General features: G+C 40.6%; 1 protein-coding gene across 2 annotated transcripts; it reads right to left on the bottom strand.

Moving 5' to 3' along the window:
- Nucleotides 1-516: 516 nt before the first annotated feature.
- BTBD3 (BTB domain containing 3) lies at nucleotides 517-21,754 on the bottom strand. Of its 2 annotated transcripts, XM_075147715.1 has the most exons (5): nucleotides 21,730-21,754; nucleotides 10,263-10,527; nucleotides 9,586-9,676; nucleotides 8,991-9,109; nucleotides 517-4,892 (listed from the first exon to the last, which is right to left on the bottom strand). In XM_075147715.1, exons 2-5 carry the CDS (start codon nucleotides 10,403-10,405, stop codon nucleotides 3,860-3,862), a joined length of 1,386 nt encoding a protein of 461 aa, XP_075003816.1. In that variant the 5' UTR covers nucleotides 10,406-10,527; nucleotides 21,730-21,754; the 3' UTR covers nucleotides 517-3,859. The 2 variants fall into 2 exon arrangements, with proteins under 2 accessions (XP_075003816.1, XP_075003815.1); XM_075147714.1 differs by lacking the exon at nucleotides 21,730-21,754 and having other exon boundaries at nucleotides 10,263-11,601.
- Between the last annotated feature and the right edge of the window lie 1,775 nt (nucleotides 21,755-23,529).

The raw sequence follows: 23,529 nt of genomic DNA on the forward strand, positions 1-23,529 counted from the left end.
AATCTCCTGGAAGAAAATTATTAAGTAAGAAAATAGTCAGAATTCTGAATAATATTACATAATTAATTTTTCAGCAGAGAACAGCCTCTTGGCACTAACCATGTCCTTTATTCTGATATATCAGAGACTGAAAACCATAGCCTTTCCTATGCCAACTGTCTTTTAGAATAAACACGAGACCCTCCCCCTTCATCTCCACATACTTAATAGTATTAATAGAACATTAAAATATTAATGCTAGTAGACAAGGTCTTTCATAATGCACATAAATGAATTCATTCACTCTAGCTCATTAGCTTAATCGTCAACCTTTTTACAATGTAACTGATTAACATTTTCATTGTTCTTCCTTGTTTTTTCCTTAGACTTTTACTTCTTTGGGGATCAAAAGATCTCTGAATACATAAGCTCAACAAATATCTGAGCACAACTGTACAACAATAGAAATCGCCAAAAGAGATAACTAAGCAAAGGCTTTCACAGCTCATGCTTCAAAGATACTGCAGGAAACAACTATTTAAGAACCATTTTTATTTGTATGTTTAACGCGATTATACACATTCATGAGTCCAACAAGATCTGCACTGTGACATTAAAGATACAGTACAATAACATTCAACATGAGGTACTTCATATTTATATATATCTGTCCTTTATAAATAATGCTGTAAGCCTGCTACGGTCAAACACTGCTCCAGCACAAATGGGTGCTGGGACCTGAAGTTAGCTGAGTTTATCACAACAAATAAAAAAAAAAGCCAAAACAGTTCAGTGCAATAAGTATGTAGAAATTAAAATGTTTACTTAAATACTATTTTAGATATGCAGAAAGTATATTACATTATACTCTCTTATCACAGATTCCCCTCACCAGGAAAATCAAACATACAAGTAGCAAAGATGGCCAGGTACAGTTTAAGACAGAATCTACGAAAGGATCTCTATCGACATTATGCTTACATTCCAGGTTGATATGGCTGATGCTTGCAAAGTGTCAATCAATGTGTTCAAGCTTGGATGCTACTGCTAAACCAACCAAATCCACATTTAGACACCTATTTAAGTGCCCTGATAACCTAAGGTGATTGGTGCTAGCCACCTTCTTATACACTAGTACTTGTTAGCATCAAGCAGTGCTCAGAATCAAGTCACACTGTAATCATAAAAAGGTGTTTTGGGATACTCATGTTTATTCACCCATATCGAAAAACTTTACATGCACCAGCTCCTAAAACTTGGAATGGACTCAGAGGAATTAAGCTAGAGGTAGCTTTCATCCTACTTCGTCAAAAAGATTTCATAACAGTAGCCAACAAAAATAATAATTAAATAACAGCTCATTTTCTACATATTACAGCTACACAGTATTCTGAATTCCTAACTTCTGTTTCAGCCAGTCAATGTAGCAGATACCTCACCTTTATTTGCAGGTAAGTAAAAACCAAAAAATAAATTAAAAGTGAGAACCCAAGTCTAGTTATACCAGTACAGTACTCTCTGATTTGTCCCACCAGCTGAGGCACCTGATTTTTTTCCAAACAACTCAGAATGTAGCTTGCTACTGCAAGCGACTTGTCAATCTGATCATCACTCAGAGTAATTGCATCTACATCAACCGCTTGCTGTAAGAAAACTTCATCAGCTGATTAGCGTCTTTCTCTGCTTTCAAATGTATTTAAATGGAACTGTTGCTCAGATGTTGTCTAAAAGTAGATGACCATTACCTCATCACAATCTTAGATTCCTTTTTGCAGTCTCTTCAGCAACTCTTCCTCCAGTCCATACAATTATACTCGTCTATTTTAGGCTGCAGCTCTAAATATAATTAACTGGAGTTTTTTTAAATCTCTCTCTGGGAGTATTCCATGGAGCATTCTGTTTAGATTTCACTAACAGTCTGGATTATGTACATCTGTTACAAAAAAACAAAACATTTTTCTATGTATTTTGAGGGTATTTACATTTCAGAAAGAACGTTGCTTACACACACACACACACACGTATGTATGTATATTTAAACATTAAACACTAAGATGAAAAGCATAGATCTTGCAGGGCAGTTTTTTACCTGGCTCTCCTTTTATTACCTAGAGAGAAGATCTGGGCTTTGGCCATAAAGTGTTCGATGTCTATGCTCGTTTTCCTTACTTCAGATGGTATTTTGGACACTGCAAAGATGTATTGGCACTTTACGATGGCCAGGGGCCAGGATTCCAACCGTCAAGAAACACTTAAAGTAATAGTATTAAACTGGTAAGAAATCATATGAGAAAAACATTTTTATTACAAAACTGACAAGTGAATTTAGGGTTATACTGCATTAATGTATTGATATACTACAACATTAATCTTCAGTCTGTCTAAAGAATCATTTGGTCCTCTCATTTCGTTAAAACATACACAACAAACAGAACCCACTTCAGAGATGAAATAAGAATGAGATGCTTTACAATAGGTAGTGTCCCTCTGAGAAGCAACTGTCCCAATGCAATGGTGAAAGATTTTCTTATGTTTAAATAGTACCTGTATTTCTTATTTATACTGGTTTCCTTCCCTGATAAAGGAAAGTATTATTCCCTAATTCTTTTCCAAAAACGATACAGACATATGACAGGAAGTTTTGGGGGAAAAAAAAAAAATCAGACAAGAAAAAGGTCTGCACCACATAACCCTCTGATTGATGTGTAATCATGAGCAGCTGCAAGAGATCCAACATTAACACATTAGAGAAGACTTCCTCCTCCTCACTGTTATCTGATGATATACACTAAGTGTAATATGACCACAGTTGGGAATCTTCTTGTCTTTGTCTAAATTTCCACTGATAATGTATGGTAATAAAAAGAAGAAATCTCGTATTACAGAAAAAAGTCCAAGTCAGAATTGGTACATTCTTTTGTTCCTCTATAATCTGCCTCTACCATGTTTAGGAGGAATAAAAAACCCGCTATCTAAAACAAAAAAAATTACCCTGCATCAGATGATAGATATTAATTCCCATTTATTTAGCAAGGGTTCAAAGAAAAGCCATTTAAATAGCAAATCAACTTCAATGTATCAAAAACTAGGTCATGGGAGTAGAGTTTCAAGAGCTGCACAGATAATTTGAACATGTGCAAGTACTTCCTTGCCTTTGAGGGGGGATTCCTAGAAAATGAACTCTGAGGGTAAATTGCCAAGCCCACATCCCCCCTCACTGCGAACACGTCCATGCACTGTGGACATGGTCAGCATGCTGTGTAGCTTTCTGAAAGCTGCTTGCTTCTCTCCATCTTCCCCTGCAGCCATCCCAAACAGTTGGCCCCAGGAGAATCTCATAAGATGAAGGTTTAAACCTATGCTTTATCTGCTTACAGCTGAAACACTTCTTTCAGCTCCCATGATCAAAAGCAGCTCATTATTGGAATCTCTTAAGTCTGAAGAGCAGACAGAAGAGAGCTATGAAGCAAGGCTCTTCATTTTCTACCCCTACCTCCCCAAATAATTACAAGCAGAAAGCAGGAAATGGAGAAAGAGAAAATGGATCAATGAAGACAGCGTTTAGTGAGATCCAAGAGGGGAGACATCCTCTGGTGATTCACAGGTGCATCAAAGAAAGGGTCAGCATCACCAGCAAACAGGCACCTCTCTTACAAAGCCTTTAAAACTTGCTTGTTGCTAAGAGCTTCCAGTTTAAATATTACACTTAAACTTTATCACCAACGATGCTACAAGTATAGCAAGCCAGTAACTTGCCCACAGCGTTTAGTTACATATTACCTGTACTGATCACATATCTGCAGATAAAAAGCTAAGCGTCAGTAGGCCTGAACCAGACAGGTTCTTCATAGCAAAATGCTTCGTCTCCACACACTTTCATTCAAGCATAAAATATGAGTTCGGGAATTTGCCCTCCCTGTACCCCAGTGCCATTTGTACTGTCCGAAGAGCACTGAAACTGAACAGTCACCTTCCCACACTGAACTTCTGTCATTCCTTCTTGTCCAAAATAGCTGAGTTCGTTACCATCCAGAATCACACTAGCTGTGTAAAAGGTGTCAGGCTCAATCTGCACTGGATATTCAAACCACACGGGAAAAGTGTTACTAGAACCATCTGAGAAATATTTACTCAAGTTCTGGCCTAGGATAACTCCTTGTCGTTTGAGTTCAATCTTGGCACTGTACTCTGCTGATCCACAGCTGGAGCCGTACAGCCCAAAGCCAGCAATAAACACTCTCTTATCAACAGCAAACTGGATGCTGTCACACCGGCCCCTGTAGCGCCACTGGTTGCTGCGGTAAGCGCAGGACTGGAAGCGGTGACATCGCTGAGGAACGAGGCCTTTCCGGGGCTTGCTTACAAACTGCAACTCTGGCTTTTTGGCAGCCGTATACCAGAGGAAGATATCATTGGTTTCGTTGAGAGTCAGGATCCCAGACTGAGCAGCGCCATTCGCAAAGTCGTCAAGTGCCATGGTAGGGATGCGTATCAAGTACAGAGCCTTCCCGAGGACTTTGCGCTTGTTCTCTATGGTAGCTGTTAGCTCTTGTCGCTGACACTCCACTTCAGCCCAGTTCAGAGCTGCTTCGAAAACAACAATTTCTTTGGCATTCAGAGTCTCCCTTCGGAGAATGCTTTCAAGTGTCTGAAAATCAATGTCACAGAACCCCTCAGACTTCAAAGCTAGCTCAGCTTGGGCATCAATCACTTCCCAACAGCGCTGGGTCAGGTCAGGTTCCTCGAACAAGCAGCTCTGGGAAAGCAGCACACAGGCATTCTTTGCACTTAGACTTGTCTCTAGAAAGTTGACGCAGGCGCGGGCAAGATGAGGGACGATATACTTCTTGGCAGCATAAAGAGTGGCCAGTACGGTATCTGCCGCCAAATCAATTTCATCACAATATATGTATCTGGAATAAAACACATGCATGTAACACTGCCGCTTAATACAAAAACGTAATTTGTAAACAGCATCTGAAAATTGTAAACAAAGAATATTTAAATGACTCCACATTAAAACTAAGCAGTGCTTTTGGGGAACATTGATTAAATCCAGAAAGAAAGTACAAACCAAATTCATCACTCATGTAAGACCATAGAAGAGAACAGGCTTAAATTTAAGGTGAATAAAACTTCACATTTGGGGTATGTGTTATGTAGGCAATGGTTATGTTTACAAACTACGGCCCCTCCAGCTCTGTCTTCCTTCCATACATGCTTTGGCTAATGAGAGGCTCTCCGCCCCAGACAGTAACTTCTCAAGGGCTACCTTACTTGGCTACGCAAGAGTCTGGAACACGTGTTACCAAGAGTACTGGGACTGGATGTCCCGTGATGGTGAATGATGATTTATTGAGATGTATATATAAATACAGGAATGAAAACAAGTTTATTGGGAATAACTATGTAGTCTAAGAATAGAAATACTACCAAAGTATATCAGGTGCTACCCATCTTTAGAGCTTTTTTTTTTTTTGGGGGGGGGGGGGGGGCGGGGCACAGGGAGAGGAAGAGAAGTTGGGTTTTTTTGGTTTTGTTTTGGTTTTTAACAGGGTGATGAAACATATAGGAAAAGGCACAGTAGTTTAATTTTCAGGTTTATTAATGCTTACAGCATCCTAGCTCCACTACCACAGTGTTTTCTCTCAGTGTCCTTGCATAAGGAAGAAAAAAAGCTTTACTGCTACACTAGTGTGGTGGAAGAGATGAAGGTGAAATTCTATTTATGTGACTAAACTGCTGGGATTCATTGCTCAGAGAAATGAAGCATTGTACAGTTTGTTCTTTTTAATATCTCATGCTTCAGGGCCCCATTTGCAGCTGGTGAATGCAATGTGCTAAAACCATGCCAAATGCAATTTTACTCTTCATAGGGATAAGCAAGTCTTGATGGTTATGGTTGATAAAAGTGTATTCCTCCAGTAAAGCTGAAGTTGTATGTAACCCTGTACTAATTAAAATTTTCCTGTTAGCAGGTTTCCCAACACAATGAATTTTTTGCAGAACAGATGTGCTTAAAAAGTGGAATTAGTATCTACACTGATCTGATTATAGTTGTAAATCTCTTTATTTGTATTTTTGCAGGTGTAGGGTACTATCCTCCAAGCAACACTTACAAAACATGCTCAGAGCAGATACTGCTCAAGCAATATAATAAAATCTAAGAGGTTACAGAGAAAAAGGATACTTACACAGACCCAAACCTTTTTTTTTTTAAAGCCTTTATTACTTGGTTTCACCTGGGTTATTTGTAACAACGAAGAGCACATCTATCTATCACTGGTTACAGGCTTAGCTCCTTTACTGTCTAAAAAATTTTCAGTGTATCAATTCATTCGTTTTTATGATTCTCCTCATTGCTCCCCAACTCTTTTCTCCCTTCTATTACTTCTCTTTGCCTGCTAGTACAGCAGAGAATGATGACATCTGTTTTAAATTGAAATAGTACAAAAGTTGCTAGTTTAATATTCATGAAAGTGAAGAACTCATACCACTGATTTACAACAGACACAGCACAGATCGGCTGTCAGCAATATTCCACACTTCACACTCTGCCAATGCACCTCGACTCTGGTCTGCAATTACTGTTATTCCAGTTTCACCCTGTTCTTCAACAGAGGATTCTGCTAGACCACAGGGTTTGATGGTTTAGTAACACATTAATCCTGGGATGAGACCACGTTTCTAACTTGAACAGTCAAGATTAAGATAAGATATAATACATTAAAGATACCAATTCAATGTGTCAGCTAGACTATGAATTTAACCCTATTTTTAAAACTGTAGAGAACAGCCAACGCAATTTTAATGGGAGAATACACAGTATCTACTAGTCGAGGTATTATTCCTATGTTACATCTGGCAATACCTTGTCTGATGTTTGTTGTCAGAATGCCCACTATATAGTAAAAGACAAAAAATATTTATGCTATAAGAATTCACTGTCAGGGGAGCGGGGGAGGACCAACAAAAAAACAACACAAAAAAAATCCCAACCTCCAAAAACCACAAAAACAAACCCAATGTCTTTTCTGACAAAACCAATGTCTTTTCCGCATTCCTCCCAATTGCGGAAAGAAGCATTTGAATGCAAGGGCTGCTTTGGGATAGGTAAAAAGTCTTTTCCTTCTGTAGCAACAGTATCATGAGCCTTCTGCCATCCATTGCTCACAGCAGTTGCAAACAACACTCATGGGGATGATTTCCCAGGGGGAGAGGAGTGAAGGGGACCGTGGCTCCCCCCAAGCTCCACCCAGTGCAGCACATGCACTAGATCCTGCGATGAGGGGAATGCTGCACTGCTGAGCAACATTCCTTTCCCTTCCCCGCACTGTCACGGCTGCAGACACCCCTGGCGTTCGCAGACACAGGAGCACTCTGCAGGGTCAGGCACACTGCATCAGTGGAAGTTAGCACTGGCAAGGTTAGCTCAACATCTGCACAGACCACAAACTTTTTGTGGTCTTTTGGGTTTTTAAATAAAAGCTGAGAAGGTGAAGAATTCCATGGTTCTGGCCATGCTCTCAAAGATAGCTTCCTAAATTGCCATGGGCTAAATAATACGCCAGGACCTAGACGTCAGTATTGATACTCTCTTTTCCAGGTTTGCTCTCTGAACACATTTCTTTATGATAAATTCAGAAAGCATTCAGTTTTTATATGGCAAATTATGTTTAGCCACAGTGAAATAGATTTGCTGTTCAAAAAGGAAGGGGAGCCAGGGGAATCCACGTATCTTGTATTTGTGCCTTGTAAAATTCTGCATGAAAGTAAAGCACAAGTCTGAGCTCTGCAGAAAACACCCGCAAAACCAGAAAGGCCGAAAGCAGAGATCCATAACACACCTACTTACATAATGTCATATCTTAACTTCATATTCCAGGTCTATAGAACATCTGTGTGAATTCAGCTGTTCCTGGCAGTTATTGATATTTGCACAGAACATTTCTGATGTTCATAATAACCTATAAAAACTCTATGCAACAAACTCTATATGCAACTTTGAATGTTTATCTACAGTGCCAGTGAAATGTAAAAGAAAAAAAGAAACCATTCTGTAATCACAAGCTAGCCAAAACAATCTATGAAATACAGTAAGTTGCTAGCTAGTGATTACATCATTACATGCAAGAAAATCTGCAGTATATTAAAAGGATCACTATCAGATACTAATGTATATTCTTTATCAGAAAGCAATGGCAGTTACTAAAGCTGAAGGGAAAAAACCCTCAAAGCCATAGCATTTTTGTGATAGGGCATTTCTCTTTAATAATCAGAGTTTATAGATACATTCAAGGACAAATCAGCAGGGAAGCTGCTTCATTATGCTCATTTAGGAAGAGATAGCATTTCTTAATGCAGTTTGCAAGAGAAAAATAATGATCATGTAAACTGACTGTTTTCCCCCGTTAGAATAAAAAATCCTATTAATGTAAACAGCCTTTTTATCACTTTCCAATTGCATCAATATGATAGATGAGGAGAAATATAATTTTCAGAGGCTATATTCAATAACTTAGGGTCGTTTTTCTAAAACAAGACCTGCATACAGCAAGTTTATAAACGAGCTGGAATTATGTCAATACACAAACCCAGCAATTCTGGGTTTTGGAGGGGGTTTTTTTTGTGTGTTTCTAACTTTTCGCTATGCTTTCAAAGTAGAACAGGGTTTTTTTTGTTACAGCTGACAATTCTTTTTAGTAACTCCATTCTTTTGTGTAACATGTGTAGTGACAAATCAGATCAATAGGCATTACAGTATACAACGTGCCCAAAGATCCCCTGTCAAAGTCATTATTTATAACTGCCTACATTAGGCTAATATATGCGTGCCTGGAAGTAGATGGGAAGAGTAAAACGAGGTAAAAGTTTAAAATACTTGAAACACAAAAAGAGGAAGCAACTGCTTTCTTTCTGTTTATACGCAAGTCTAATATTTTAACTATGACATTACCAGTGTATGTATACATCATAAAGGGAAACATATCCAGCAGATGAACGATGCTTACTTCAGCATTGCGAGAAAAGCAGCAGGCTCAACATCTGGTATACGGATTTCATCTTTGTCCTCAGCAAGCTCTCCATAAAACATCGCATGGAAGACAGAGCTCCCAACCGCCAGGACATACTGTTGAGAAAGGGAAATCTTATTTCATGCTTTAAACTGAAAGCACTGCCAATACAAACAATGTGGGAGAGCCACTCTGAGCACGCTGGGCTTCACTGACAGACTATAGACACACTTCAGTAAGGAATGAAGTCAAAGTTAAGAACAGAATTACACGTTTTCCCTGCATTTTACTCTCATGGGCCTATATGCATTAGCTACTGGAAAACGCTCATATCCACTACAGAAGTTAACTATTTCTAGAAAATCTCAAGAGTAATATTAATCAGCAGCACAAAGCAGTATTCCTAACTTTACAATGCCTGCCTTAGCACAAGTTTAACTGAAAACACAAAGAAAAGCAAAAGACAGACTATTTCACTGCATGTAGCCTTTTAAAATACAGAATTATGCCTGTCCCACGCTATGTCCTGGCGTAACCATGGGAGCTCTCTCTGGCTATCCCTGCCCGAGCTCACAATGCAGCTGTTGCTTACTTTGTGTCCTGGCAGCCGCTGGGTCCCACCTGGCGGCCCGACCACAAAATGAACATCTGCCATCAAGTCATTGTTGAACATCACTGCATTTCTACGAACAGAGGCAGCATGTTAATTTATGGCACCCAGTAACGCTGTGCTTGCCCCAGACCCAAGAAATTTAATTTCTTAACAACTTAAAGTTGCATGTTAGTAAAGAGAAGCAGGTCACACTTTGTTTTAAGCTACTTTACACATCATCACACAAATACATCAGAGAAAAAAATAAGGGGGGGCATGGGGGGGGGGGGGTGGAGGGGGCGGTGTGTGCGTGCGTGCAATTAAAAAACCTATCCAAAATCCAAACTTGTGAAAACTTTTCAAAAAGTGGAAATCAAAGTCAAGAGCATGTATCACTGAAAATCCCCACTAAAGTCTAAAAGCAAATCTTTACAGGTATGCTGCAGCTTCCAGCAACATTTTTATTTACTCAAGCCAAACAGCTGCACTGTCTGGAAAAGAGATATTAAAATATTTTCCATTACCAAAATACTTGTTTCACAGACACACAGGAAAAAAAAAGAGAGAACTGTGCTTTCTTTAGCAAATAAATGAGTAACTAAACATATGCATTATGAACATTTTGCTACTTTTCACCACTCCCTTCAAACAGCAAAAATAAACTGCCTTGAACTTACCTCTCTCTGATGGTTGGATAAAGTCCTTGCCAATTAGGTGCCGGAATAGTGTTGTTGTTATTGAGATTTTGCTGGTGATACTGCTGGACAGCAGTTGTACTAGTGTTGGCTGGTTTCTTTCGGGGAAAAATATCAGCAGCCATCTTCTTCTTCTTTTTGGTCTTCAAGGTAATGATTTCATAACAAACTGGAGGCAATTTGCTGCTGCTACTGCTGCTGCTATTTCCCTTCTTAGAGCTCTTCTTGGACCTGTTCTTGACCGTCTCTGGAAGCATCAAGAAGAAGGTGAGACATTTCATGTTCTTTCCTTTCTCATCTACCATGAGTATACTTGTCTGTAAAGCTAGATAGCCTAACTAGCCAGCAACATTAAGAAATGCACGTGGAAGCTGTTAAACAGAGAGCAGCAGAGCTGAGAGTTTGCTTCTTTTTCAGCAAGACAAGGTGACCTTTCCCGTGCACCGAGTAAGAAACTGGCTTTAAGTTTGATCCAGTACTTGAATTGTTAAATACATCCCCATCATTCCTGCCAGTTTTATTTCTTTCCAGATCTCCTGATCAGGAATCGTCTGAAAGTGCTACACCCTGCGAGGAGGGTACACGCGTGGCTGTAGCACTGGCTTTCTGAAAGGGGCTAGCAAGACGCACACAGTAGCACCGCTGGTCTGCTCGGCGAGCTGAACTTGTGCGTTGAACGGATGGGAACAGAGTAGGTATTGCAGCCCTGCAGATGGAGTCAGCCAGCGTTCGGAGCCAATAGCTGAAGTCACCGATAACGATTGGACCCAGCCGCACAGTGACACCTATTGTAACGTACACCGCTCTGACATTAAAGCGACAGCAGTTGCACCCTTCAGTTAATACGTAACGCTAAGTAATAAAGTAATAAATGGCATGCACAGTTGCGTAAGTGCATGACTGGCCAGAAGCATGTGTGTTTTAGCTCTCCTTGATGCTGCTTGAATTTTCACAGGGGAAGCAATAAAAAGTTGAAATCAGGTAGAAAGACACATTTGAGTCTGTATTTCCATGGGAGCTATTTCCACATGCAGTTGATATGAGCATGACTTCATATGTCTCTAATATTCCCACAAATCCGTACCGTAACAGTTGCTCAGCAAAAGCATGCTATAGCTATCAGAACCAAATTAAAGCAATCAACTAGCAGCAGCAAAGACAGCGATGCAGTTAAACAATCCCTTTCAGCGCAGCTTCCACTCCAGTGTAACGTGAATAGAGATGAGGTCACAGCTTTAGCTTTAACTCCTTATGTTTCTAGATAACATAATAGCCTTTGACAGGGGTCCCAAATCACTAAGCAGTGCTAATTAAGCAAGCTTACACCAGACATGGCTGCACCACATCAGAAGAAAACTTCTAGTTGTGCAATCAGATTAAAGCAAACCAGAGTGAATATATTTAATCAATATTTCAAAGCATTAAATGAAAAAGCCCGAATGATTTAGAAAGTCTCAGGCAGAAATCACTCCTCGAGATGCAAACACATTCCGATTTTATTCACAAATACTTTCTGAAATAAACAGGATATAAGTTATGCCAACCAAACCATTTGAATAGGAAAGACGACTAATTTTCAGTCATTAGTTTACTTAGAACTTAAATTTAGATCAGATTTCCTTAATAGCAGGTCAAGTGTATTAAAAAAAAAAACAAACAAGGAAGCATAGCCACTTAGAAACAAAAGCAGGGAAATAAAAAATACTAGGTGTTAGGTGTCAACATTTCACACCTCAAAATATTGGGGGGGGTAATTAAAATATGATTTCATAATTATTTTCAAGAAAAAAATCCTCTTTGCTTTCAAAGCAAATTTAGCCACTTTTAGCCTTAATTAGTTTTGCTGGACAAGAGTACAACAGTGAAATTAAAGTGATCAGAAATAGCTGACCTTGCTGAAATCCCTGACAGAAATGTGCCACTGACTCAAACTGAAGCACAGAAATGTTGCTCAGGCTATTTATTGAAAAATCATCACAACTGCTTGAATCACAACTATGGCTTTGTAACACACAATGTCTGAATGTCTTTAAACCTGAAACTGTAAAACCTAAGTGCAGGTATTTCAAAGACTATCAGGTCTCCTTGGGAGACACGCCATATTCAGCACTATCTAAACACCCTGGCAGTTGGCCATCTAGAGACTTTGCTGCAGTGGCTTGAGATGATACCATTTCCAGACACACATCTGTCCCCTCTGTCTGAAGTTACTGCTCACGGAAGGGGGAAAACAGAAGTATATGCGTCCATGCCTCAGCTGCCGCATTTCACAACCCAACGTCTTACTGCAAAATCACCTTCATCAGTAATTTAAAAGAAGATGGTAGATTATGCCTGGTGTGGCTGAAAACCAGATATGTTCCTAAATACATGGAGAGGCAAGTTATGTGATTTCCAAAGAAATATTTTCTAGCAAGCTTTTCTTTCTTTTCTTCCCCCCTTTCTCTTTGTTTTCCTTTTTTTATCTGCAACAGATTGATTTTGGAAAGGAAACTAACAACCTAAGCCATATTGAACCATAGAGAGGTAAAAGAAGGGGTAAAGGAGAAGAAACTCATCCCACAGATGGGATGTTTATAACTGCTCACAGCTGAGAGTTTATAACCAGGACACAGCAGGTACTCTCAGCACAAAAATTGAGTTTGTTGAGGTTTTTTCCCCTCTTCATGTAAATTTCCAGCCGTTCTAGTTACAAAAATAACCCTTTTGCCACTGCACAGGATAGGCATTTCAAAAGGAAAAAGTTTTTAAAAAAACCCTTAAAGACACAGAAAAACCACGCACTCTTCAGAAAATCTTGTTCTCAGCATTGCAGTTGGCAGAAGGCAAAAGATAGCAGGGGTTAGGAGACTCATATGAGAGATTTGATTTTCATTCCATAAATCCATTTTTTGGACTACCAAAGTATATAAAAATCACAGTCTTCGTGCATTTTTTTCAAACCGTTTGACCAGTACAAATCCAAAGATTATACACACACCAGATAAGGTCACTGGAAGGCTACAGAAGAGAAAGAGAATGACAGATGGAATGACCCATCAACTCAGACTGGGAAAGACATATTGTGAATGTGAACCCATAGAAGTCCACCATACCTTTGACTTCTGTAAAATCCAACGCATGTAAAGCATGTTGTGCTTTCTTGGGAAAGGAAGGGAGGGAGAAGCTGCAGCTGAAGCATGTTCTGCCTGAACCCAGAAGTCAGACAGACCCTCAGTACACAAGAATTATCCGCATGACAGGATAAAAATCCACCCCAGTAAATAAAAAGCCTCACTACCATCTTTGCCTGTTCTTAAGCCACCCACCAAAATTTGGTCCGCTATAACTGGAAAATAGTGCCGACTCCACAACAGACTCCAAAAGTTCCTATGAAAAACTACTAACCTGTTACAGGCTTTATACCACCTTCCGCTATGCTTCATCAGCTCAGAAACTAAGTCTCCGAAACCAATCACTAGATGCATGTGAAATGGGAAAAAAACCCCAACGAATTAGTGCTAATTGCACTCACTGTTCTTTCCGTTTTGGCATTTATCTTCCTAAAACATAGTTTTCTTCTTTTACTATACACATACTGTTAATGAATTTACAAATCAATACGTTAGCAGTCAGTAAAAGCAACCTATGAACTACTCCCTGTTGAAAGACTAATCAAAATCCCAAATTCAAATCAGTCTGCCTCCAGCAAGAGGATCAAGGAAATTGACCTTCTCTCACTCAAAGATCTATCCAGTTTTGAAAGCTTATTACAGTGTATTCCTAATCTCCTTCAGCAATTCTCATTTTTCTTCATTAATTATATATTAACAGAACCAAACTTGATGTATACAACTTAGAAAAAGGGAAACACAGTTCTTCAAAGGCACATTAATCTTTATTTTATAAGCAAAGTAGTCAAACCAGATATAGCTTAACTTAAAGGGTGTAGGAAATTCCACGCTAAGTCTTAACACTGGCCTAATGAAAATCCAAAATGCCAGAGGTGAAGAATTAAGCGAAGGACTATATTCTGAGGCTAAGATACTATGCATCAAGTTACATGCCCCTTTCAAATTATTAGGACCAAGTTACAAGCCCTTGTAAATCAGCTCCTCACTAAATATTGTGAACAACTGAACCATCAATTTTGCTGTTCAAATCCAAATGTGTGCAATATACCTGCAATCCCAGCTTCATTTATCCCTTAAGACTATCATATACCTTGACACCATTGTAAGGGTTGGCACAGGAGTCATATTATAGCCCAACTCTTGGTACAACTTTTAATAGTATGGTACTACTATAGTTATGCCTTTCTAAAGGTAACTTCCTTTTTTTTTTTCCTTCTTCTAATAAATAGCGGGGTTTTTTTACATCTCTCATTTACAGGTCCATTCTTCAGGTAGTAACATGAACTGGACAATTCTATAAAAAACAAGCTTTCACCAAAATTCCCAATCATCTATTACAACCAGATTATGAATAAAGGAATGAATTCCAAGTAGGCAATGAGAAAATGCATATATTTCTTTTTTGTAAAGTTGCCAAGTCTCTCCCTTGGCAGTTATTATGCCTATACATTATTAACATTCTTTGTTTCAATTCTGGATTTCCCCTTACAAGGAAACAAATTTTAGATGATACATCTTGATTAACCAAAATAAACGCACAATGTTACTGTTTAACAAATCTACCTGTCCACTGCTAACTTTCATTGAATTTAAGTTGACTTTAAGCACTCATTTAGAAATGGAATGTACAAGTTCAAAAAACAAAAACCTCAACAAACCACACAACTGAGGAGCCTAGTTCTGTTTACCTTCTATGAATTATTTAGTCACCTGGAAGAATCCTTCCCAATCACCATTCCAACACTTCCGTTTGTAAAAACGCTCATTTGGGAAAGGGACCGATAGCTCTACTCTTGATTTCCTCAAGTAAAAAATGCATTGACAAAATCTCCCAACCTCCTCTCTCACAAGTTTCTGATTGGCAGCACTGACAGTAACCAAGATTGCATCCACTTCTCTCTGTTGCATGGAAAAGCTGGCCCTGAAGTCTTACTCAGTAAGGTCTTCTATGGAAAAAAAAACACGACAACCAAAAGCAGGGAGAAAGATGGGCAAAATTGTAAAGACTCTCAGAGAAGCCAGAATACAGGGTAAAAAAACAGACAGCATTTCCTTCCCAGACTAGCCAAGAGCTGGGAAGGAGTAGAAGAGTATCAGGGTAGAACTGCATCTTGAACCAATACTAGAAGCTTTAAACCAAAGTCCAAAATAGCTAAATCGTATTTTGCTACAGGTCTTATGCTACACTAACAACATACTTGTTGGCAAATATTCTTCTTAACTGCTTAGTGTTTAAAGTATGAGGATTTAAACACTTTGCATAATTTTATCCACTAAGATAGCTTTTACTTTTTTTTCCTAAATGCCCTTAATGCTTTAAAGAAAACAAAAGCAGAAAGCCCTGAGCAGTCCAGTCCACAGGTAAATACAAACTTGCATAAAATAGAAGCTTAAAGAATGAGTATTCAGATGTTGTTTACTCTTTCATTCTTGTATTATTTGCTAGCATATAGGCTACGTCTCTGCATGGCACTTCTTTTTGGTCCCCCTACCAAAGCAGCCTTAATCTTTTTATTACGTCCTTTCTGTATCTGTTTTTTTTACAGCAATATCCTTTTTGAGACAAAGCAATCAAAACAAAACATTGTATTTAAGAATAACATTTAGCCCTATGTTTACTTGCGAATAAACATCCACTTTCCTTCTGTGTGGATTTTGATTGGCTCTCCACAAACCTGTTCCTACACGAAGTGCAACATTTCCCGCTGTCATTTTTTTCCTGTTACTTCCTTGCTTATCTGCTTAAAGTTTGCAATTTAACCCCAGTGAGATGTTCGATAACTTTATATTTATGCCCCAAACACAACGTAACACAAAAGACTTCTCTACACTGTTGAGTTTTGCTTTTAAAGTTAAAGGTTTTGTTCCCAGCTGGGTCAAAATAAATATAGCTAGTGTATTAAAGCAAGAAAGAAAAAAAATGTTTAAAATTCTCCTGTATTTTCATTATGATTTCAATACCATGCTTGCTGCACGAATGACAGTCCATATAAACCACAACGTATAAAGAAAGGCTTATGTTTAAACAACCTACAGTGAACAACATATTTGATCTTGTTACAGTGAATTATCACACAAACATTCTCTTCTGTGCATATGGAAAGAAATAATGTGAAATGCTTCAATACAACATGAAATATATGATTTTACCAGCCTGCTGAGACATATTCCCCAGTGCCATAGTTTGGGAACTGCAGGTAGAAAATATCCCAGAGCAGAATTTGCAATTTATTCTATAAACATTAATTTGCTTCTTGATAGTTCCAAGTAGAAACAAGAGTTATAAATGAACTCTTGAGATGAGAAAACCTGCAACTACAAAATAAGAATTCAATTCAAGGTTACAGGAGATAAACTGTTTTGCTACTAATTTAAAAGTGACAAATGATGCATTTCTTCCCCATCAGTACTACTCTAGCCTGTCCATTTCATTTCATGTGGAGTTTTGCTCTTGACAATCTGTGGGGTCAAAAAATAAGTTCTTTCTTAGTGGCTGCCATTTTTTTTTATTTATTTCTAAACATGATATTGCAAACCTGAAAGCATTCAACCCTTTCTCTAAGACAGAGGTCAACTTTAATTCTACTCTGCCTCTTACCAAAACTGACTTACAAAGGAAAGATCAGATAGCTCAGGAAATTGGTAATGAGATACAGTGGTTTTCATCTCTAGGTCACTAATTCTAAATTGGCCGAGGTCAACAGTAATCAAAAGTCATTAGCATTTAACGATCGTTCAGTGCCCTGTGAGAAAGAAGCTAGTGATCTCAGTGCACTTCAGAAAAACCACCACTACAATTAGTACTCACGTGCTGCCTGTTTCAAAGGAGAGATCGGGATTGAATGACTACAGACAGAACTTCCTATCTTACAGACAGATCTTGCCTACATAGACAAACCTTTATACTAATTTTAACTTGGCTCAGAAACTATTCTTTTTAAATTGAATAGTTAAATTAATATAGGCTCTGATAAAGGGCAGGTCGGAAGGTGACTGGTCCTGCTCCTTTACATGAGCGGTTCCCAAATGTCTTTGTCCTCCTACATAAAGTCTGCAAAAAGCAAATGCTAACACAGATAAAGAGAAGACACTTTCTCAATGAGTCCTCGCTTGTGAGAGCCAATGGCACTAGAAGAGTAACTACGGAATACCCCGTTGGCGAGCTGGGTCGGCTGTCCTGGCTATGCTCCCTCCCAGCTTCTTGTGCACCTGGCAGAGCATGGGAAGCTGAAAAGTCCTTGACTACCGTAAGCACGACTTAGCAACAACTAAAACATCCATGTGCTGTCAACATTATTCTCACACTAAATCCAAAACACAGCACTATACCAGCTACTAGGAAGAAAATTAACTCTATCCCAGCCAAAACTTTCCTTTGCTGCAAATATTTCAGTCACACTTGCCTGTTAGATCAGTTATACTTTAGTATTTCTATTAGTTTCTCCTCTTTATAAATGAATGGCGGCTACTTCGCACTAATCAATTTTCAAGACGAACATATACATACTCCTCAAATTCTGGTTTCAGAATATACTTTTGAACATTAAGATGTATTTGTCTAGCAATATTAGGCTATCCCTAATGCCTGTTTCTCCTTCACAATAACTCTGTTTCAGAGACTCTAGGACATGTCAGAACTTTACTAAAGAAAAAGAAAAAAATCAAGGAAGGAGCAAGTGAACAAACATAAGAGCATAATTAAGGGGCTGTACAAGGTGAACATACATACACATTAGTTTTATGTATTATAAAGTTTTATATAGAATGAAAACCTTTACTTTTTCTTGGTATACATGGAGTAGTATCACCTTGGTCTGATAGGAGAGTATTATTGAAGACAAAAATCAAATAGCACTAAGAAATCGAACGCACCCAGGTGCACTTTGTACATATTTAAGTGCATTGTATTACCCTAACATCACATGATATTTCTCTGAGCTACGTTCCTCGACAGAAACTGAGCAAGCTGCCTAATAGGGCAGCAATTTCTTTCATCTCTGAGTCGAGCTGTATGCTGAGGTCTCCAAAGGAAGGTAAAATACTGCAACAAAGGGACAGTGTAAGGCACTGCATACATTTCTGTTGTAAATAATATGCAGCTAACTTCAGCTCCTCCCCAGTGTTAAAAAGGATGGCTTGCACTTTCCTCCCCGCTAAATGGGCAAGGTGACACATCGTTAAGTAGCATGTGGCATATTATGGATTAGATTTTAAAGGGACCTTGTTCCATCAACTATTGCAAGCCTACATACAAAAGCTCACACCTATCAGGAACCAGCAAACACGCTACCTGACTGAAGAGTTCTCTTTTTCTTTTCATACTCAGAAAACTCTTGCAACCAAACACGCTTTGAGCAAACAGGGAGGCAGCAAAGCTACAATTCCAGAGAATGTAGTTTTTTGAAGAAAATAACTTCTTCAAATCGCTTTGGATGTGAAAAGGAGAAACTGCAGCTAGAGTGGATACAGAGTGTAACCTGGTACATAAATATCCTGCCACAGGAGGATGTTATCAACAAGTCATTCAGCCCTGTACTGAAGTGGTACATGATCCTCTGGTGCAATATTTATTCAGGATATCAGGTAACCTCAGGATATAGGTAACAGGGCAGAACAAGGTGATGTCTCAAGATGCTTTCCAAATCTGTTTTCTGCGATTCTGCATCCTACATAGCCAGGACAGCCAGCAGACATTCACAGATCACCAACCAGTTCACCAGTGTTTTAAAATGCAAACACTTTCCAGACGGTAGACTCACTTGATTTTCTCTTACTCTAGCTTGCGCCAAGTTATCAAACTCAGACAGGGCAGCAGGATCAGAACACAGACAAGCCAGGCCCAGAAAATGTGAAGTTTGCAAATTCAAATGAAGTGACCTTTTACTTAAGCTTCCCCCCCCTCAGTTTTCTGACTTACATACATATAATTTGGTTTTGTAATTAAGGCACAAGATTGGAATTCAACTTTACGGCAGAAAACAGAACTGAAGACAACTTCCACCACACAAAACTTTTAATCTTTTCCTTCCAAGATTCCTCTCTCTTATTTCCTTCTTTTGCCTCATCTATCAGCTCTTCGAGATAGAAACTGTTGCTTATCACTTATTTATATAGTGCCTCACAAAACAGTGCTTTCGTGCCAGCTCAGGTACCTGAACATTTGCTCGTGTAAAACAAAACAATAGCTTGCAAGCTTTAAGGAGTTAGTGGAGAGGGTATCACAGGAAAACGAGAACTATCAGAGGAAGCTAATGCTGGGCATAAACGACATTCTGCTACAAAACTAGTGTCATTTGCACAAGTTCACACAACAGATGAAGACCTAAATTTCTTCTGACAACATAACACACAGCCTATCATCATCAGACCTCTGTTTTAATTAAGCCTACCCTAGCACTGATGCTTTCATCATAAGCATAACAACTGTTTGGTAACTTTAGAAAAAATATTTGCTCACAAGCTCTAACAAGCAAGTGTCCAAATAATAAAAATTACTGTTGCAACCTGCATCTTTTTTCTCAGCCTTAAAGGGCAAGCTAAAGGAATTCCATATTGCTTCTGAAAGCTGCTTCCTCCAGGGCAGAGCTGAGGATCACTGGAGGGGAAACACAAGGAAAGTTATTGTGCAGTTAGCTGCACTGTATTACTGTGGGGGATTTAAAAAAAAAAAAAAAAACCAAACACAAAACCAAAACAAACAAAAAAAACCTGCACTCCACATTCAACTTTGGCAATCCTGCAGAACTTATTTCAAACAAATAAGGTCCTAAGAGATTTGATTTGCAAAGTTAAATTATCCAACGAAGCCAAGATACTGTGTTATGACATACTGCACCTACTTTCTATAGGAAACGCTGAGACCAGTTATTTCCCACCAAAATAAAAGCTATTTTAAGCCTAACTCTAGCATAAAACAGTTACAGTAGCATCAAATATAGTATTGTACACCTATAACCCAACATCACCTCTCTCTACAGAAAACAAACAAAAAGCCCAGTGAAGACTAACAACAATGCAGAAAACCTGCACCAGCACCCTTCTGATAAGACACAGTCAGTCTTTGTTGTTTTAATTAGATGTGTTAGTAAACATCATTTTGGGAACACTTAAGTATCATAACTTCAATTCAAACTTTTTCTTACTTCAAGTGAGAACAACCCACCACTCCCTCCTGTTTTTAAATGCACCACCACTCAGGAAACACTACAGGTGAATGAATTTATAAACTTAACCTGAAGGTTACCACAGATGGACTTTCTTGAAACAAAACAAACAGGAAAATAGTAAATTATAAAGGTGTGGGCCCTTAACTGAAACTACTCAGTCTTCAGACGTGTACGTAGGGAAGTTTGGCCAACAATGTGGGGAAGAAAAGGTGGCATTTATGTCAAACTGGGTGCAATTATTAATTGTTCCTCTAGGAAGTTTTATTTAATTCATACTTAAAATACTACTTCTTTTAAAGAAGCATTACTTTAAGCAGAAAAAAAAAAAAAACCCAACTTTTAAGTTTACATAACTTTGAATTTTTCCCAGTGGAAGTGCTAGCCTACACACACGCCCGTGGAGGAGCCCCCTGCCCAGGCGCGTTGGCACAGCCAGGTCCCAAGCTCCTCACACTTCCCGTTTGACCCGCAACCACCCGATTACTACTAGAGCGGTTTATCACCGCCGGTTTACTCCCAGTACCACGACGAAGCCAACCCGCTTCTGCACAAAAGGCAGCTGCACACACTCAGGGGAAAAAAAAAAAAAAAGTAAGAATGAAACCTCTCGAAACGGCTGCAGACATAAATAACGACTTTGATCGGGCAAAGACCGTTTTCTAAGGGGCTCTTTGTGCCGGGTGAGCCGACCGCTTCAGGGCCGACCCAGCGGCAGCCGGGCCGGGCGCTCGGGGAACCGCTCCCCACACAAACTCCCCCGGCTCTCTCTTCCAAAGTTTCGCGGCGGGCGCGGGCAGCGCCCGGCGATGCCGGCGCTCAGGTGCGGCCGCTCCGCCCCGTCCCTCACGGAGGCGTCCCCGCAGGGCGGCTGGAGACCAACGGCCACCTGCCTGCCTGCCTGCCCCGGCCCCGGATCCCCCGCCGCCGCCACAGCCCGGCTCGCCCGCCGCCGGGAACGGGCGCCACCGCCCCGACGCGCCCCTTCCCCCGGCGGGCGGCAGCTCCCTCACCCGCCGCAGGACGCCCCCGGCCCCGCAACGCCCGGGGCCCAGTGGGGCCGCCCCGGCTTCTCACCGCTCCTCGCGCCGCCGCCACCCCCTGCCCCAAGCGCGGCGCGAGCGCCTGGTAACGGCCGTAACGGTCGCCTCGCGCACCCCCCCCTGCACTGACCTGAGGCCGCCCCCGCTCCCGGGGCGGCGCGGCCCCTCGCAGCGGCACGCGCAGCCCCGCCTCGAGGACGCGCCCGCTCGCCCCGCGCGCACGCGCACGCCGCCCCCCCTCCGCCCTCTCTCCCCCCCCGCGGGCGCGAGCGCGCAGCCCGGGCGGGCGGGGCGGGGCGGCGGGTGCGCGTGGGCTGAGCCTACAGCGCCGCGGCCTCACCCGGCCTGGGGCAGGTCGGGGGCCCCCCCCGCGCCCAATTCACGCCTCCCGTGGGGCCATCGTGCGTGGGGGCGCTGGCAGTGGGCCCCGCCAGCCGCATTTCTCCACTGTGGTGGGGTTTTTTTACCTCAAAAACTAAGGCCCCGCCGTACAGGAGGGCACCACCGGCCCTCACCCCACGAGAGGCCGGCCAGGGCCTGGCCCCACAGCCCTCCGTCGTGCTGGGGGTACAGGGGGCACTCAAGGCCCGCAGGGTCCCGGCAGCAGCAAAGGCTTCCGATTTCACCACCAAAAATGGGGCTTTGGCACCAAAAAAGTTTAGAAAAGGTGGGAGGCAAACTAACAGCGCCTTTTTTTTTTTAATTAAAAATCCCATTAGGGCCTGAAATCGAAGGATATTCTTGGCTTATCGCATCCAACCTGTTTGAGGATTCACCCTCTGAAAGAGTGATTTTTTGTGTGCGTGCACCGGTATCTGTGAGCACAGGAGTTCGCCCTTCCCTTCAGACAACAGCTTTTTTCGATTTGCAAAGTTATAATGACCAAATATTTTTCCACATAAACCACTGCATTTGTTCATCTGCTCTTACTCCCCCCACCCCTAAACAAAAAAAAGGAAATAAAAATAGAAGGGGAAAAAAAAAAAAACCACCAGCAGAAACTCCTCCGGCCGCAGCGTCCATGTTTCATCCCAGGGCCAGTGACAGGCAGCCTGAGGGATGAACCACTCTTTCCCCTCACGTTTTTTAAGGTTTTTTTTTCCAAATACACCCAATCACACAATAAGAGATTAATGCCCTACATCCTTCCTTGCATGAGCTGTTCCCGTCCTGCTGCTCGTAGGGTTGCCGGGTTCAAAAAAAAAAGGGCAAAATGCTTTTTATTTTTGAGCCGCTGAAGAAATAATTGACAGGGATAGAGGCATTTCCAGGATCAGCGCCCGGGTTTATCCAGGAGCTTCATAAATAAGGGATTTCTCATAACGCGGGTGTATCTAACCACGTGGGAAATTAAAATGCATTGCTAGCATTTATTTTCAAAAGAGTAGCAAAAGGCTTTATTTGAAGCTTTAGGGTGGGTTGTTCCCCCCGCCCCGAAGAAACAATTATTTCTGGAATCGCTGCTGTGTTCCAGCTTTAGTCTCCCATGAACATTCATTTACCTATATTATATACATGTTATTTTAGCAGATACCTTCGCAGTGTGAAATTAGGCATATCTGTGGATAATCAGTACTTTGCTTTTCCCATTTTAATATTTTGGCTATTAAAATAGCTAAGAAACTAAATAGCAACAATAATGACTGTATACACACACGCGCTTTATAGCTCTTAGGGATTTTACCGGCAGAGTACATGCTTTAAATTACAGCGTGTAAATGATGATTTAATTGGGACTTGGGAAGCCAGCAAAATACTCATTGTCTGAAGTGACCTTTAACATGCTGTAGATAACCACTGTAATTTTCCTTCTTATTTTCAGACTGAAGGTAAAAGGCCCTTTTGCAACTGGGGTAATTTAGATGGGCAGTGGTGGGGAGAAGCCCTTTCCTCCAGTTTAGACGAGGTCATTTTGCAGCCTAAATTTGAA

This window comes from Calonectris borealis, chromosome 3 (assembly GCF_964195595.1).
Source record: "Calonectris borealis chromosome 3, bCalBor7.hap1.2, whole genome shotgun sequence".
In the NCBI taxonomy this organism is placed as follows: domain Eukaryota; kingdom Metazoa; phylum Chordata; class Aves; order Procellariiformes; family Procellariidae; genus Calonectris; species Calonectris borealis.